Source organism: Pipistrellus kuhlii, unplaced genomic scaffold (genome assembly GCF_014108245.1).
Source record: "Pipistrellus kuhlii isolate mPipKuh1 unplaced genomic scaffold, mPipKuh1.p scaffold_m20_p_2, whole genome shotgun sequence".
Classification (NCBI taxonomy): Eukaryota; Metazoa; Chordata; class Mammalia; order Chiroptera; family Vespertilionidae; genus Pipistrellus; species Pipistrellus kuhlii.
In genome coordinates this window covers 40415919-40432652 of record NW_023425515.1, presented here as the reverse complement: position 1 = coordinate 40432652, position 16734 = coordinate 40415919, and the positions used below count along the sequence as shown (strand labels likewise).

General features: G+C 37.7%; 1 protein-coding gene across 7 annotated transcripts in view; it reads right to left on the bottom strand.

The window, feature by feature from the left end:
* LOC118723992 (LIM domain containing preferred translocation partner in lipoma) overlaps nucleotides 1-16734 on the bottom strand; it is a 639355-nt gene that overhangs the window by 415963 nt on the left and 206658 nt on the right. For all 7 annotated transcript variants that reach the window (XM_045583798.1, XM_045583802.1, XM_045583803.1 and 4 more), the window contains one exon: nucleotides 5711-5912. In XM_045583798.1, the coding sequence (XP_045439754.1) occupies nucleotides 5711-5903 (193 nt within the window). In that variant the 5' untranslated portion in view covers nucleotides 5904-5912. The remainder of the gene's footprint in view (nucleotides 1-5710; nucleotides 5913-16734) is intronic.

Here is a 16734-nt window from a genome sequence, read left to right as displayed (position 1 = left end):
AAGAAATGGATGCAGAAATTGAAAACAGGTCCCTTATTTACATTATATAGTTATGTGGAAGATAATATTTGTAGGAATAGCAGCCAGAAAGAACAACCATTTTGCAATTAATTTGAGGGGGGGGAAAGGATCTTGGAATTATAACATAATGGAATGAAAATGAAGAAAGCAATCTAGCCCAATCTCCTTTGATGGTACCCTTTAAAATCATCAAGAGTCCTAGATATGAAGAGCAGAACCTAGTTCTATTATTTTACCAGCTATGTGGTTACTGAATAGGTTATTTCACTTCTGGAAGGTTACCACTCAGTAAATGGCAGTAATATCTGTTCCAACTAATTCAGAGAGCTGGAGTAAGAATTTTCTTTTGAGAATTAAATGATATCACTATGTAAGCACAGTATGAACTATAAAGAATTGTACAAATACAAAAGTATTATACTGAAAGAGTCAAATTGAGTCTGTACTCTGTGGATTTAATTTTTCAAAAATGTTGCATTTAAAATGTTTTTAAAATTTTAGAGATTGGAAAAAGTCAACTCTAGGCCACAAGACAACTCCAACTTTACAAACTTGCCAACTTTGCAAATCATTCTTTATGGTAATCTATTGTAATAAAGGATTAAAAAAATGACAGATAAGTTACAAAATCTTCAAGAAAATGATGTATAAGTAAAGTAAGAAATATCACTTTGTTTGGTAAGAAAGATCTATGCCCTGTTCTGCCATCAAAGGTTAAGGTTTTGTTTTAGGGGTGTTTTTGTTTTGTTTTGTTTGTTTGTTTGTTTGCAAATTTGAGGTAGAGATGGCAGAGATTCCTATTACAGAATAAATAACACTACTGACTAGTACCTTTAAGACCAAAAGAAAAATCACATCATCCTGTTGCCCTCATTAGTCTATAATAGAAGGTGAAACAAAACCATGCATACATAGCCAAACCATACCACAAAAATGACAAGGACACTTAACATGGAAAAATCTTTATGTAGACAAACTTCATATATATATACTCATAAGCACATAGTTCAGGACATAAAAAGGCATTTGGAAATGCAGGGGCATTCCAAACAGGGAAGGAGACACAAGCTGTTAAAATATATATATATCAATGAAAAGTATGTGAATAATGGTAGTAAAATAAAAGAATCCTAAGGCCTAAAAAGCTACTAACTGGGGGAGAAAAATCACACTCCAACTCTTAAGTGTGCCAAAGCCTTTTAGAGTAATATTATATACAGAATATTTTATTAAAAAATTATAACATATGGTATATAAATATTGTGTATAAGTTGATGTGGAAAAATGTGGGTACTTTTCCACTTTCACAATTAAAAAATGAGAATTAAAAAATGAGAAGGCAAACTCCAGAGATGATAGATATAATAACTAAGATGAGAAATGTAATCGGTAACTTCAGGGTAGCAGGAAGCAACTCTTGGACTCAAAAGCTCCAGGAATGAGTAAAGGAGTCTAAAAGTAACTCTAACACTGAGGTTGAGCTGCAGAACCATAAACCTTAGTAAGTATTTGAGAATCTAGAACGTGTGCCTGGATAGACAGGTTTATGTTTCTGTGGCTTAACTATCATCTCAAACATAATTGAGTACCTAATATGTGTCAGGCACATTGCTTGGTGCTGTTGGGAGTAAGCCCCGAGTCCGCTAAAGCAGATAGCTTCATACCCAAGTAAGTCAATCAGAAGACACATGATAAGAATGGCAGGAGATGCATACAGAGGTTGTGGCATGGTGAAAAAGGGACCTACTACAATAGAATGTAATCCAAGGTCCAGGGTAATGCTGGGCTCAGAGAGTACCTGAGGTCTAGTGCCAACTCAGCCCTGAGCAAGCTGTGCATCTCAGAGCAAATCATGTATACCCTGCACTACTGCTCTCACATTTACACCAGAAAAAGTGGCCCATGTGACTTCTATTAGTCCTATCCTTTCATATTCTCTATTGTATTCTTGGTGGTCAATCTCTGAATGAAGCTATAAATAAAAAGACTTTAGGAGACAGAAATTCGGGAGAATATAAGTTAACAGCAAAAGATAGCAAGAGCTGAGGCACAAGACCATGGCACAATCCATTCACCCTATAAATATTAACTGTTACCTACTGTCTGGGGATTTCACTAATGGCCCAAATATTCTAAATGGACAGAAATGAAAAAGTAAATAGATATAAACTTTCAAATGTATAAAAATTTAAGCAAAAATAGTATAAAATATAAAAATCTTTTGAGTAACGAAGAATGCACTAACATTTAAATTAAATATAAAGTAAAGCAACTCTTATACTTCTAACAAATATTATGTCATCATGTACCACAGACGAAGAGATAAAGCTGAATTTTAAAAAGTCTGAATATCCATAAACCTTTCCCCATATCTGTCTTTAAAATGTATGTATGCAAGGGAAATGTGTGGGGGTTTTTTTCCTTCACGTATTCAAAAAAAGGTTATATTAAAAAGAGAGAGAGAGAGATTGGCAGAATTGCAAGAAAGAATCAAACCTTCAGAAATTAAATGAGACTGAGCTGCTTCACATAAGGATCCCATATTCCAAACTGTTTATTGTAGAAAAAAAATCACTGAGTGCTGCCTTCATCCATCCAGCCATCCGCCATCCATCCAAATATATACATACATAAGAACATACAGACATACATTTGACCATACACAATCGTTCCTTCTAAAAACACAGTAGCATAATAAGAGCCAAGAGGAACATAAGGACGAGTGAGAAACCATGTCTTGTTGCTTAAATGAAGAAACAAAGCTTGCATTCTCACAAGGAAGCAGGAAAGAATCTCTGTCATATGGGGCCTCAGTGCCATATTTGGCATGAATAGGATAAGCAATGTAGCATGCTGGGTAAGGAAAATGGTCTCCTTTCAAAACCTTAGTAGCCACAAAACCATACAGAATAATGTCTCTCCTCTCTAAGCTTATATTTCTTTAAGTGAAAAGACACTTACTACATAGGGTTATAGGAGAAGGCAATGGAATGACAATGAAAAAGCACAGTGCCTCACAGACTATATGTTCAATGTCTGACAGAGTAAGATCAGGAGAAATAACCAAAGTAGACATTTGATGGTCAGAGTAAGACATAAGTGGAACCCAGGGAAGGAAGTGATGATTACTTCTGATCTTGGCCAGGCCTAGACATTTTTGGAGAAGGTGACTCAAGTAAGATTTTGATAAGTGATAAAAGGTGTGGAATGGCATCTAAGAAAAAGTAAAGAGCTGAGCAAAGAGAGGCAGAGTATTAGAGATTACACCAGTGTCCCTAGAGACAAGAGAGACAGTACGTGAATTTCACACAGTGCAGTAAAGAAGGTGGGGCAGCACAAGGCAGGGAGAGTCACCCAAGAGCTAACTCACCACAGTTCATAGCATTCAGAGTGAAGGAGTCCAAGGGAGACCATTATATGCAGTTCTCCTCCGACACCTGCATGTCATTTATTGACCAATACTTAATATAGGACCTGCCCCTATATTGCTTATGCATCGAATGTCATACCCATACCCACTAAGACTTCTTCACACATTTGTCTCCTACTCAATAAGGGAATCTGTTTATATTCCTTTCATATTAGAGGGACGTCCATATTAGCTCTTCCCAAAAGTTAGAGACAAATAGCAATCCCCTTGGGGGAACATTAAGAAAAAAATGTGAAAGCCAACATATGGCTTTTCTTGTCCTTGGGAGGAGGGATTCTCTTCCAGATCCCATTCCTGAGTTCTGCAATCACTGAAGAACAATGAGGCAAAGAAAAACATTTCCAGGGAGTCCTGGTTAACTAACTGCAAAGCCGCAACCTCCTGCAAGGCTAATGTAACTTCAGGCACTTGGGGTAGGGAATAGCAGAGTGCCAAGGGCATCATTTATTGTTTTTCCACAGAAGCTCTCTGATGGTCTCGACATTGCACTTTCTGGAAAAAAAGATGCCGAAAGACCCAAAGCCTCAGCTCGCATGTGCATGCAGGTGCCTGACCTCCTCACCATCTACCAAAGCACCCAGCTCCCTTACACAGCTAGTCATCTGGGCCAGGGTTCTGACTTCAGTCCTAAAATACTAACAAAACTAAAAGACTTTTTCTTTGCCTCATTGTTGACTAGGGGCAGGGAGAGGACTAAAATGATAAAAGAGAGGCTGAACTCTATCACAGAGTATAAAGGATTTCACGCAAAGATGCTATATGAAAAACACTAATATAGTCTAAGAAAGAAGTAAAACATCGTCAAGAGAAAATGGTATTAAAAAAATCAGAATGAGGGGAGGGAAGAAAAATAGAGAAAAGGGGGCTGAATCTTCTTTCACTGCCACTTTTATCTCAGCAACCAGAAGTCTAATGTTCTTCTGTTTATTAGTTATAACACACTAGTGGCCCAGTCCATGAAATTTGTGCACATGTCCCTCAGCTCAGCCTGCACCCTTTCCAATCTGGGACCCTTTCCAATCTGCTGGCAGTCAGACATCCCTCTCACAATCTGAGACCGCTGGCTTCTAACCACTAAACTGCCTGCCTGCCTGATTGCCCCTAACCACTCTGCCTGCTGGCCTGATCACCTCAAACTGACCCCATTTCCAGTCTGATCATCCCTAACTGGCCCCCCATTGGCTTGATCACTCCCAATTACCCCCCCTGCTGGCCTGATTTCCCCCAACTGCCCCCACCTGTTGGGCTGCTCACCCCCAACTGCCACCCCCTGCCGGTTTGCCACCCCTAACTGCCTGCCCTGCCAACCTGCTCTCCACCCTCCCCAAGTAGCCTGCTGAGCCCCAATTGTCCCCCTGCTGACCTGATCACCCCCAAATGCCCTCCTTTCCTGGCTTGATCACTCCTAACCCCCTGTGCTTTAGCCCTGCCACCATGGCTTTATCCAGAATGATGTCCAGAAGATATTCCGGGAAGTCTCCTGGTAAAATTAGCATATTACCCTTTTATTAGTATAGATTGTTTCATGAGTTTGGATGAATTACTGACACTGATTAGCTAAATGTGGCATAACTTCATCCAGACAATATGGCATTATTTGTGCTTCCAATGGGGTTTAGCAGGTTGAATGTGCACATACATTTATGCCTAGGATGCTAAGCTCATGTATCAATAGATCTCCAAACTCCATTTGATGCAAACTGAATGTATTGTTATTAAAGCCCCTAACACAAGTTCACTCACATTGCTCAGTGTGCTTCTACAAATACAGATCTCAGAGAGCTCTCTAGATAACTTTATCCTACAGCAGCTTAGAGGAGGAAAACAATAGCCACAGGAGGCAAACCAATTCTAGGTGTCTTATTAGGTTCATTTCATGTGGGTTTCCCTTTAGAGTACAGCAGTTTGAGACACTTGTCCAATAGCAGGGGAAAAGTCCACTGGGGGGTAGACACATTTCTGTAGGACAATGGGAGGGAGTGGAGGATAATGCAACAATTACAAATGAAGAAAGCAGGGTCCTAGTTTTGGCTCTAGCCCTAACTCATTGTGTAGCCATAGCCATATATGGGGTCTTACTCTCTTTCACCCTAAAAGAAAAGTTGGCTTAGATGGTTCCTAGGTGTTCTTAGATGTCAACCAACTATAAGAAACAAATCTTTGAGCTACCTTTATCCAACTCATTGTGTTGTCAATCACTTTTACTATATTGTTAGCCCTCTCACTTTGGCTACCCAATTCTGAAATACCTACACTTACCTTCACCTCCAGGTTGCTTGTATGGGTTGTACTTGGGCTTTGGAGCAACTACTGGTGCAAACTTTTTGGGTGGTTGTTGTGTAGACACTGAAATGCTGGGGGTCCCAAAGGAAGGTGTAGTCTCCATCCGTGCAGTCACATGGCCTAGGGGCTCACCAGTACTTTTGGGTGGCAGCCAAGATGGGTGAGACATTGTTGGAATCTGAAATTTAAAAAAAAAAAAAAGCAATTCTTTTTATGGAAGTATGAAAATGAGGCAACATACATTAATTCATTGTTATTTCATTTTAATCTATACTCAATAAAATCTTGAGAAAGCTCTCTGAGAAGAAGAGAGAGAGAGAGAGAAAGAGAGAAAGAGAGAGAGGAGATGAAAGAAGGGAAGAAGAGAAGAAAAAGTATCTCTCTTCTAAAAGGTACCTATGTTAGTACCCAACACTCCTCAGGCAACAGATATAAATAAGAAATAATTGCTAACTTGCAGGAGTATCTATGGTAAGAGAATCTTATACCAATAAGGTTGAAGAAAGCTTCATTTTTAATAATGATCTATTCAAATAATTATCACACCAATTAAATGGTGATATATACCTAAATGCGGTGATAAGTTATCTAAGTGAGGATTTAAAAAAAAGTGTTGCTGCAAAAAAATAAAAATAAGATCACTCCTTGCTAGCAACAGAAGACCTCATTGACTCAGTGACCTTCAGACAGAGCCCAAGTGCTGACTAGAGGGTGGGCCTGAACAATGTTAGCAGAGTAACATGTACACAGACCTTACATTTAGTGGGGATAAAGGAGGCATAAAAAAAATAAAAGTAGCTGGTAAAAGAGCTAAAATGTGGAATGAAACCAGAGCACAGTTAGCTTTGCCTGAAAGCTTGAGGAGCTTAAACTTGTTGAGGCATTAAGGAACCTTCGAAAGTTTATTCTTAAAACAGGGCATTAAAAAGTGCTTGGCAACATACTTTAAAAGGGTCCCTCTGGCAGGTGCAATTCTGTCCCCCAACAAGGGGCACTTGGAACTTGGAGGATGAGAACACCGCTTGCCACTATGCGTAGGATTGTTATTAGCGCTTAGTGGCCAGGGGCCAGAGTATTCAATACCTGTAAAGCACTGGTCAGCTCCACATGACAAAGAAATGCCCTATGAACTATGCTAAATTGATACCACACTGGACCTTTAAGAAAAACTTAACTAGGAGGGGGACAAACCAGCCTAGACCAGGTCTGTTCTAATCAGATTAAAATTCACCAAGTGAGGAAAGAAGAAGGATGCCTCCTATGTCAGAGTGAGCCAATCACTCCTGCAGGCAGCCTCCAGGCTGGGGCTGAGCTCAGCTCAGTGACTGCTATTGGGGAAAGCTCTCCAAGCCTGATTGCAAGAGCTCTCCAGCCCAGGGAGGCCCGGAAGGCACCCTCACCTGCCCCCATCCCAAATCCACCCAGTAATTTATTAATTGAGCTGAATTAATTGAGAGGACTACATGATTACATCCAGATGTCTGTAAAGACAACGAGCAATAGAAATGCAGGAAAAAATAAATGCCCCAGCACATGACATGGAAATAGGGAGATAGGGTAAATGGGAAAGAAAAGGTACAGTGTTGCCTGAGTGTTAGCATCAGGTCACAAAGAATAAGTGACAAGATCTTGAGCAGCCACAACGGCTCCATCAGGTGCCTGAGGTACTTCCACTCCCTCAAAATTAAGATAAAAACCTTGTCCTCCTCAACTCCTCCTCTGAGCTTTTATGGCAATAAAAAAGATAATAATATTAAAGTGCTTTATATATTGTAAAGTGCTATTCAGAGGGAGGAGAGCAAACTGTTGGAGGTATAATTTTCTCAATAAGAGACTACAACATTGACCTGGCTGGGTGGATCAGTTGATTGGAGCATGGATTCATACACCTTGTCCATGGCTGTGGGTTTGATTCCTGGTCAGGGCACATAGCTGGGTTGAGGGTTTGATTCCTCATAGGGACACATTTAAGAGGCAACTGATTGATGTTTTAAACATTCATCAATATTTCTCTCTCTCTCTCTCTCTCTCTCTCTCTCTCTCTCTCTCTCTCTCTCCCTCCCTCCCTCCCTCTCTCTCACTCTTTCTTCCTTTCTCTAAAATTAATTTTAAAAAAAAAACATATCCTCAGGTGAGGATTTTAAAAAAAAATAACATTAATATCAATTGAGAAAGACTTTTAATTGACAATCAAGAAGTAGGTATGTTACTGAAGCCAGACACTGGCTTTTCAGTTTAGTTACAGGGCCTTTCTTTTCCTCTTACCCCCTGTATCCTGTGCACATGCTGTGCACATATACATTTAATAAAAGGTGAGTCTCTGGAAATGCAGGGAGCATTATTTGCAAATCCCTAAGCCTAGTACCATCATCACAAGGCCTAGTATAAAACCAAAACCGATGGAGAAAAACTCCCTAGAATAGCTGGCTTACTTATGTTTCTTAAACCTAGATGCATATTTAGAATCATTTGATATTAAAAGAAAAGAAAGAGAGAAAAAAGACCAAAGCCACACACGTCTCTCAGGGTTGAGAAACACTAATTTTGGTTTTTATTTACTTTAATTTAAAAAATATATATATTTTATTGATTTTTTACAGAGAGGAAGGGAAAGAGAGAGAGAGCTAGAAACATCGATGAGAGAGAGAAACATCGATCAGCTGCCTCTTGCACACCCCCTGCCGGGATGTGCCCACAACCAAGGTACATGCCCTTGACCGGAATTGAACCCGGGACCTTTCAGTCAGCAGGCCTATGCTCTATCACTGAGCCAAACCGGTTTTGGCTATTTACTTTAATTTTTACATTGATTCTCAGTCTTCTACTAAAAATGGATAAGAGAGTCTGTTCTGCTTTCAACATGACTCAAGTGAGTAAAAGTGGGGAACAAGTAAAGTTATATAAAGGTTTGGGAATTTTAATGCACAGTGCAGTTTTGTAGTATAACTTTTATTTGTACATTTTTCAGTGGGTTAATGTCATCCTAGTCACTTCTCTATAATTCTAAAGTTATTCTAAAATGGAAAGTTTTAAATAATGGGTTAATATAGGATGCAATGATATTAAAAGCAAAGAAGCACATTTCCAGAGCAATCCCACATTGTCAGCTGACTGTGGAATACTTCTGGGAGAGTATGAACAATGTAAATTTAAGCATCTATATGGAAATCACTGACTCCACCATCTTTTCTGCCTTCCAAAGCACCATCTAATTCTCTCACCATGGAGGCTCCGCTTCCTCAGAATCTGGCCAACTCTGGCTAAGTCTCTGTTGCAGATGATCTTCACAGCATCTTCTATCATTCTTCAGAATGTCAATAGTGGCCCAGTGACACCATTTCCAGGATTTATAATGAACGTTCATAACTCTGAACTTTGCTCATGTTGTGCTCACTGCTACAATGTCATTTTACTGCCTTTACTTTCTACTGATCATTTTTTAAATATATTTTATTGATTTTTTTACAGAGAGGAAGGGAGAAAGATAATTAGAAATATCGAGGAGAGAGAAACATCCATCAGCTACCTCCTGCACATCCCCTACTAGGGATGTGCCCACAACCAAGGCACATGCCCCTGACCGGAATTGAACCTGAAACCCTTCAGTCTGCAAGCTATCGCTCTAGCCACTGAGCAAACCATTTTTGGCTGATCTTTTTAAATCTTGACCCAACTCAAATGTCTCTGATGCTATAAAAATTGATCCCCAAAATGAGTAGCTTAATTCTAGGATCTTCTAGTATTTGTTTCATACTTATAACAGTCCACAGGAGCTATTTTTTCACCTGGTGATCTGTTTTAATAAGCTACAAGTTCCTGAGTGGTCTCACTATTCCAGGGCTGCCTAGTTAGGAAGCTCTTAGAAAATATGCTATGCATGAATGGCTAAGTGAATGAATACTTATCTCCTTGGTTACTCATCCCTTTCTATAATCTATTACCTTCTTAACATCCACTAGTATATCATCTCTTTTTACCTTCCTTAATTTAGCAATATACCAAATAATATTGCTCAATTTCCAGAAATTGAACCAGCTTTGCACTGCTAGAAAAAATCCTACTCACTCTCAGTTGCAGTGTTTTGATGTGTCAATGAATTAAAAGGATATCTTTTACTTATTTTTGTACATATAATCGTAAGTAAGATTGTTCTGTAGTGTCTTCCTCTACTTGCTTTACTTATTATTCTAAGTTTAGATATGAGGGTTTTTCATCCTTTTCTACTCTTTATATTAGTTTAATGATGAGAATGAAATTATGTGATCTTTAAAGGTTTATCAGATTTCACTGAAAAGTCATCTAGATATAACAATTTCTTAAATAATAGATCTTAGTCATATTTCCAATAAGTTCTATAATTGTATAGGTGTTATGCTTCTTTTGAGGTCATTTCTCAGCACTTATATTCTGCTGGAAATTCTACTGAATATTTGGGTTTTATCTCTGTTCCCTTTCAACTAAGCTAACTCTCTAATAAAAATGATGTCTATCTTTGATGCATTATTTAGATCCTGAGCATCACTTCTTGTTAGTCCTTAAAGACATAATCCCTGTTCTCCATCCTCCAGTTCAAGTTACACACCCTTTTACTTCACTCCCATGGCACCTGGAATACTACATTGTTGCCACACTCATCACACATCACTCTGCCTCTCTGTTCCTCTGCATCTCAAAATAAATTATTGAATCCTTGAGAGGAGAAGTAATTATCATTCTCTAATCCCAGGGCCTAATACATGATAGGTACTCAAAAACAAATGTCTGTTAATTTAATAAATGAATATATTTATGTGTCTGGCCCTTTAGCTTGAGATAAGTCAAATTTTCATCCCATATTTAAGTGAATCAGATTTCATCCTGTTCTCAAGAAGCTTAAAGCCTACCTCAGGGAGATATATTTATATACGTAGCAAGAGAAAGACAAAAATCATAAAGCATACAAAAAAATCAAGGTATGTCGCAGGAGCCAGCACATGGTTGACAGGGGTAGCCCTTAACAAAGACTTTAAAAGCTGGATGGTTCTAAAAGGTAAATGGAGCAATGGGGATAACGCCTGGAAATACAGTGAACTCAAGGAAGAAACAAGGCATTTTTGTGAGGCAAGAAGAAGCCCACTTGTACTAAAATGAGGGACTCATGGAGAATACTTAGGGAAAAGGTTTGGAAGATAAAATGAGCTTGTGCATGAAAAGTCTTATATAGAGAAATGAGAAGCTAGAACTTTTATCTTTGAACAGGAATGTAATAAGAGTAAAAACTGTAGGTAAGGAACATCAATCCATGTAAGATGGATCCAAGGAAGGCAACAAATAGGATAGAGTCTTTATTACCCCAGTTCTAGTCTCAGTTCTGCCAGAATGACCTTCAATAAAAAACAATACTGATTTGCAAAATGAATGTCAATAAAGGCCCAATCAGCTCTAATATTATATAGTGTGGGGTTTTTTTCCCTCTGAAATCTTCTTTATAGCCCTTCATTTTGGCAACTGGGTTTGAGAGCCTCACAAGTTTGGTGAAGGAATAAACTAGAACATATCAGTTGGGATTTCTTAGCTTCTCAAAGAGACACCCAATGTAAATACAAAGAAGCTGTGGTGAGAACTGGTTTTGCTGGACCAAAACTTACCCTACCCTTACTTCCTCCAGTTCTAGATCAGTTTCACTCAAAGTTTATAATCATTATGAAAGCAAGAAGTGAAAAGGAAGATCTCCACAGAAGCTCTGAAAATACACAAACATTAAAAGAGAGAGAGAAGGCAGTTTGCTCAGCAAGATGCCTGTTATTTAAGGAAGCCAGGGAGCTGGGACACCCAAGCACTAGTCTTTCAGGAACTGTAGTTAAATGCAAATACATTAAGAAGAACTAAAGAAGTTTCCATTATTACCCTCTCTATTGCTCTTCTGTCTCTTCCTCGTTCAGCAAGTACAAGAACACCACAGACTGACAATAAATAACAAATGTTTACTAAGGACTTACTATAGGCTTAGTGATTTACTAATGGCCACATAATCCTTATAGCCATTATATTATATCATTATTCACATTTATCAGATCTGGAAACTAAAGCTTTAAGAATTAATGTGCTCAAATATCAAAACTAAAGCTTGGACATGGATGTTCAACCTTAAATCCATAGTCTTTTACCATGGTACCACTCTTCTATTTGTTGAAAAACACCACAATCCAAAGGAAGCCATTTGTTAGAAACAGATTTTGTTCTTATATCTATTCCCAGCTCCTGAATCTAACTGCCATAATGTCTTCTCTATTCTATTCCATCAAACTTAAACCATCATTAGCCACAGGATCACAAACTGATGAAGTTAACAGTCTAACAATAAATAAATAAATAAATAAATAAATAAATAAATAAATAAAAAGGCACAACAAAACACAAAAGACTACAAAAGGCCAAATGGTAACCAAGGCTCTTCCTCTACAGATGGGAAAATGTCGGGCCACTGGTAAAGTGACATTAAATACTAACAAGCTACTAAACCTCCCTAGAGATACCAAGTTACTGTCATTGTTAGCCACATAAATAGAACTAACTAGTATTGGCACAAGTTTTCCTTCTTTCCTAAAATCAATATTGTCCTCTTCTTTAAACATTTACTTAGTTCATCAAAATTTTAAAACAACCAACCATTACATGGTGTCATCTAACACCAAGTGCTATAAGCTTGAAATAGCAGTTTTCAAAACTATCCATTTACTATTCTTATCTGGGGAATACACACACACACACACACACACACACACACACACACACATATTCCCCTCAAAGGGCTGATAATAACTGAATTTAAGCATTTACAATAATATTTAAATCATGCTGTGTTAGTCCCTAAATTTCCATTGGCAATTAAACCAAGACCTGACTCTTAGTCAGTGTTTCTTGAATCAATGAATGATACTAAAGAAAAGCATAGGTATTTTATCACTATTAATGATAGAAGAAATGAGGGGCTGAGTTATTAAACATCAGAATTAGTTGATGGCAGACTAAAGTTTAGAATTCATGTCCCTTAGCAAAAGTTTCATTTAAATAAGCAATTAAGATTTAAATAACACTTTCCTATAACTTTGATTTTTTTCACTATCTTTACACTTTATAGCAAACTATTACCTGCCTAGATTTCCAAAACTGTACTCTAATCAATCTATTAATATGATACAACATATAATTTAATTTTGAAAAATCTGAAAAAAATAAAAAATATATAATAATTTTTTTAAAAAAATATATGATACAGTGTGTTTTTCCTATGTAGTCTATAGCAATCCATCCTTTGCTACCTCTTGGTATTCAGCTAAAGGATGCCTGATCTTCTAAATTCAGACTCAGCTTAGAGTCTTAGATATACCATGAGGTCAGATTTCAACCTTTGTTCTCAGTGGCCATAGTGTCCTTCTCTGAAAAGAACACTGAAAATGAAGTGGTGAGTTTAGATGAGTACAATGGCATCTCTACTCACACACTCTTATGATTCTATTAAAGAGCCTGACTATAACACAAGCGCCCACAAACCAAAAGTTATCTATGGAGGTTCCAAATCCTCTCTACTTTTCTTACCTCATCAGTGAGGAAGCACGGGTTTTTGTTTCTCTTTTTCTTTCTCTGTTTTTTTGTCACCAGTTTCCCTGACTTTTCAATCTGCCCCATGGTGGGACAGAATTTTAGATTGATCCCAGAGATTACCAAGGTATCAATCAAGATTTATTATGCACGAGGAAATAAGTACTTTAGGCAAATATTTTCCAAAAGATGCAGGTAAGTCCCTACCAGTGTAATTATGAAGCAAATATGCCCTGGCAAGTGATGGAAGCGTGGGAAGATACCGTTAAAGAATAAGGCAGGCTGAAAATTACACACAATTGTTAGTTGAACAGCAAATGTAATCACTCCTGCCTGATGCACCAGGTCAGATGAGAGCCAGAAAGGCACACCAGAAACTGCCATGGCTGAAAATGTCAATGTATTCATTCGATTTCTCTTTCCAGGCAGCTTTGGCCCAGCACTGGCTAAGTGCCCCACTCTGCATGGACAGCTGGCATTACTCAGAAGGGGTGACTAGAGAACAACTCTGCAGAAATGCCAAACCTTTATATAGACTATCTGAGAGACAGTTGGAAATACTGGAAAAAGCCCGGGACTTAGATGCAATAGACTTTGGTGCAATTTCTAGCTCAGTCACCAGTAGGCTCTATGATTTTATTCCCTAGACCCCCTTGAATCTCAGTATCTCTGTATACTAAACATTAGATGCCTGCTACCATTTCTTCCAACTCCCATGCTCCAGGATTCCTCCTACAAGTCTGCAAGTTGAGTGAGCTGAGGTTTCTTACAAAAATACCTGAACTTCTAGGAGTCCCGCTGACCATGGAGTATAGAGTATAGGATAAGAATCTGCCTTGCACAAAATAAATATGAATGCAAGTTAAAGCTAAAGGCACAATCCTCAATAGTGGTAATACTGTTGATTGAGAACTACATTTGAAGATCCCAGGCAAACTAAGAAGCACCAAGGCAGAGAGACATCAGAGCTAAACCATTGCCTCTGATAAAGAAGAAAAGCAAAATTAGAGCCATAGCTCCACACTGCACTGTCACCTCAGGTTCAGAATGTAAGATAAAAAGGAAACAATCAAAAATTAATTAATTAATTAATTAAAAATTAAAAAAGAAAAGAAAAGGAAACAATCAGTTCTGACAGGAAAACAATACCAGAAAGTCCAGACCCTCAGGAAAAGGTAAAGGAGAGAATGGAACTAAACCCATGACTAACCAATTGGTTGGTGTGGCCACAGCTCCCATCAGCCATGGGAGAAAAGAGACTTGATGCCAACAGCCAGGACAGGATATTCAATGCCAAGAGGTCATAGGGTCCCAGTTGAGAGAAAAATCTTAGGAATTAATTTATTCCTTCTAATTTGAATATTCAAAAATCAAAAATATTCAAATTAGAAGGAATATCTTTAGAGAAGCTGAAGTGGTTTATCAAAGAAGCTAGGTGCATATCAGAGGCAGGATTCAAACACAGTTATTCTTCCAAAATATGTTAGCAGTAAAAAAAAATTTCACTAAAAAAGCTAGTAAGTGTATTGATTGTTGGACAACAACTAAAAAGAGTAGGTAAAAGTCACTGAAATGAACAAGGAGTAAAGAGTTTCTCTCCCAAAAGAGTCAGCAACCATGTCATTAAAAATCAACACAGAAACCATGTGACCCCAATCTTGCACTCTGGGTCACATGTAACAGCAATGGTTCTACCTGACTGAGTGACCAAGAAAATGTTTATCCTCTCTAGACTCCATTTCTCCAGCTCTAAAATTATAAACATTAAGAAGATGATCTTTAACATCCCTCTTGCAATAACATCTATGCTCCACAGTGGTATGGCTAGTCTGCAGGATGTGCTATGCTTTAAAAAAAAAAAGTATTTTGAATAAGTTTTCTTTTATATCTCTGATTCTAACAACAGATAATTTTTCTGTAGAAAGCCAAGAGAAAGAGGCAAATGATACCTTGAGCTCTTTGAGCTCAGAACATCTACTTATTAAAGTGGAAATCTGGATTTATAAAGACAAGGTTCCAAATCATAAGGATTTTAAACTCCTGATTTATATATTACCCATCTAATAGGATAAAAATGTGACAGTGGGGAAAATTGCCAACATAATCTCTTATGAAGTCTGGTAATCTCTTTGGTGATATCTGGAATTTTCCCATTCCAAACCTACCGCGAAGTGGGTAAGTCCACAAGTTAATTGCTGCTTACTTGTCTGAATTCCCCTGACAGCTTGTTCAAACTTGTATTAAAACACACAAACACTGAATTTTAGTCATTAGTTTGCAAGTCTGTTGCACCCATTAGACAGGCCATAATATTTCATTAGCACATGAGGAATGTTTTAATGGATTTTAATTTTTAATAATTTTGTTTATATTTCCTTTATTGCAAATTCATATTGGTACTCCAGTAAAAGTAAACAAAACAACAGAAAACTAATTATATTTTAGATATAATTTGCAAAAGTAGAAATATTTAATTATGTCTTCAATGAATGACTCCACTTTTTTTTTTTATCCTCACACGAGGGTATTTTTCCATTGATTCTCTATTTATTTTTCTTTTTTTCCCTTTACTTTTAAAACCTTTATTTTTTAGAATATTATATATGTCCCTCTTATTCTCCCCATTGCCCCCCTCCACATTGTTCCCACCCCAAACCAGGCTTTCACCTCCCTACTGTCTGTGCCCATAGATAAGATCTTTGGTTAATCTCTTTTCATCCCCCAACCTGCTTCCCTCTGAGATACATCAGTCTGTTCCATGTGTCCATGCCTATGATTCTATTTTATTTACCAGTTTATTTTGTTCATTAAATTTCTTATTTGTTTATTTTGATTTTTAGATTCAACTGTTAATAGATATGTATTGCAATTTTATTGCTCATAATTTTTATCTTTTTTTCTTCTTCATTCTCTTCTTAAAGAATACCCTTCAATATTTCATGAAATACTGGTTATGGTTAAAGATAAAGAGAGAATCTTTAAAACAGCAAGAGAAAAATAGTTATATACAAGGGAGTGCCCGTAGGACTGTTAGCTGATTTCTCAATAGAAATTTTGCAGGCCAGAAGGGAGTAGCAAGAAATATTCAAAGTAATGAATAGGAAGAACCTACAACCAAGATTACTCTACACAGCAGAGATCTCATTCAAAATTGAGGGTCAGATAAAGATCTTCCATTAACTCTTAGATATATTGGAAGGGAAAGGGAGGGAGAAAGAAAATCATTGATGTGAAAGAGACACATCTATTGCCTCACACATGCTCCCTTACCTGGGTGGAAAAGGAGCCTGTCAAGGTATAAGCCCTTGACCATAATCAAACCAGGACCCTTCAGTCCATGGGATGATGCTCTATCCACTGAGTCAAACTGGCTAGAGCAAATGAGACCACTTTTGACAACTCTCAGGCCATATTTATAT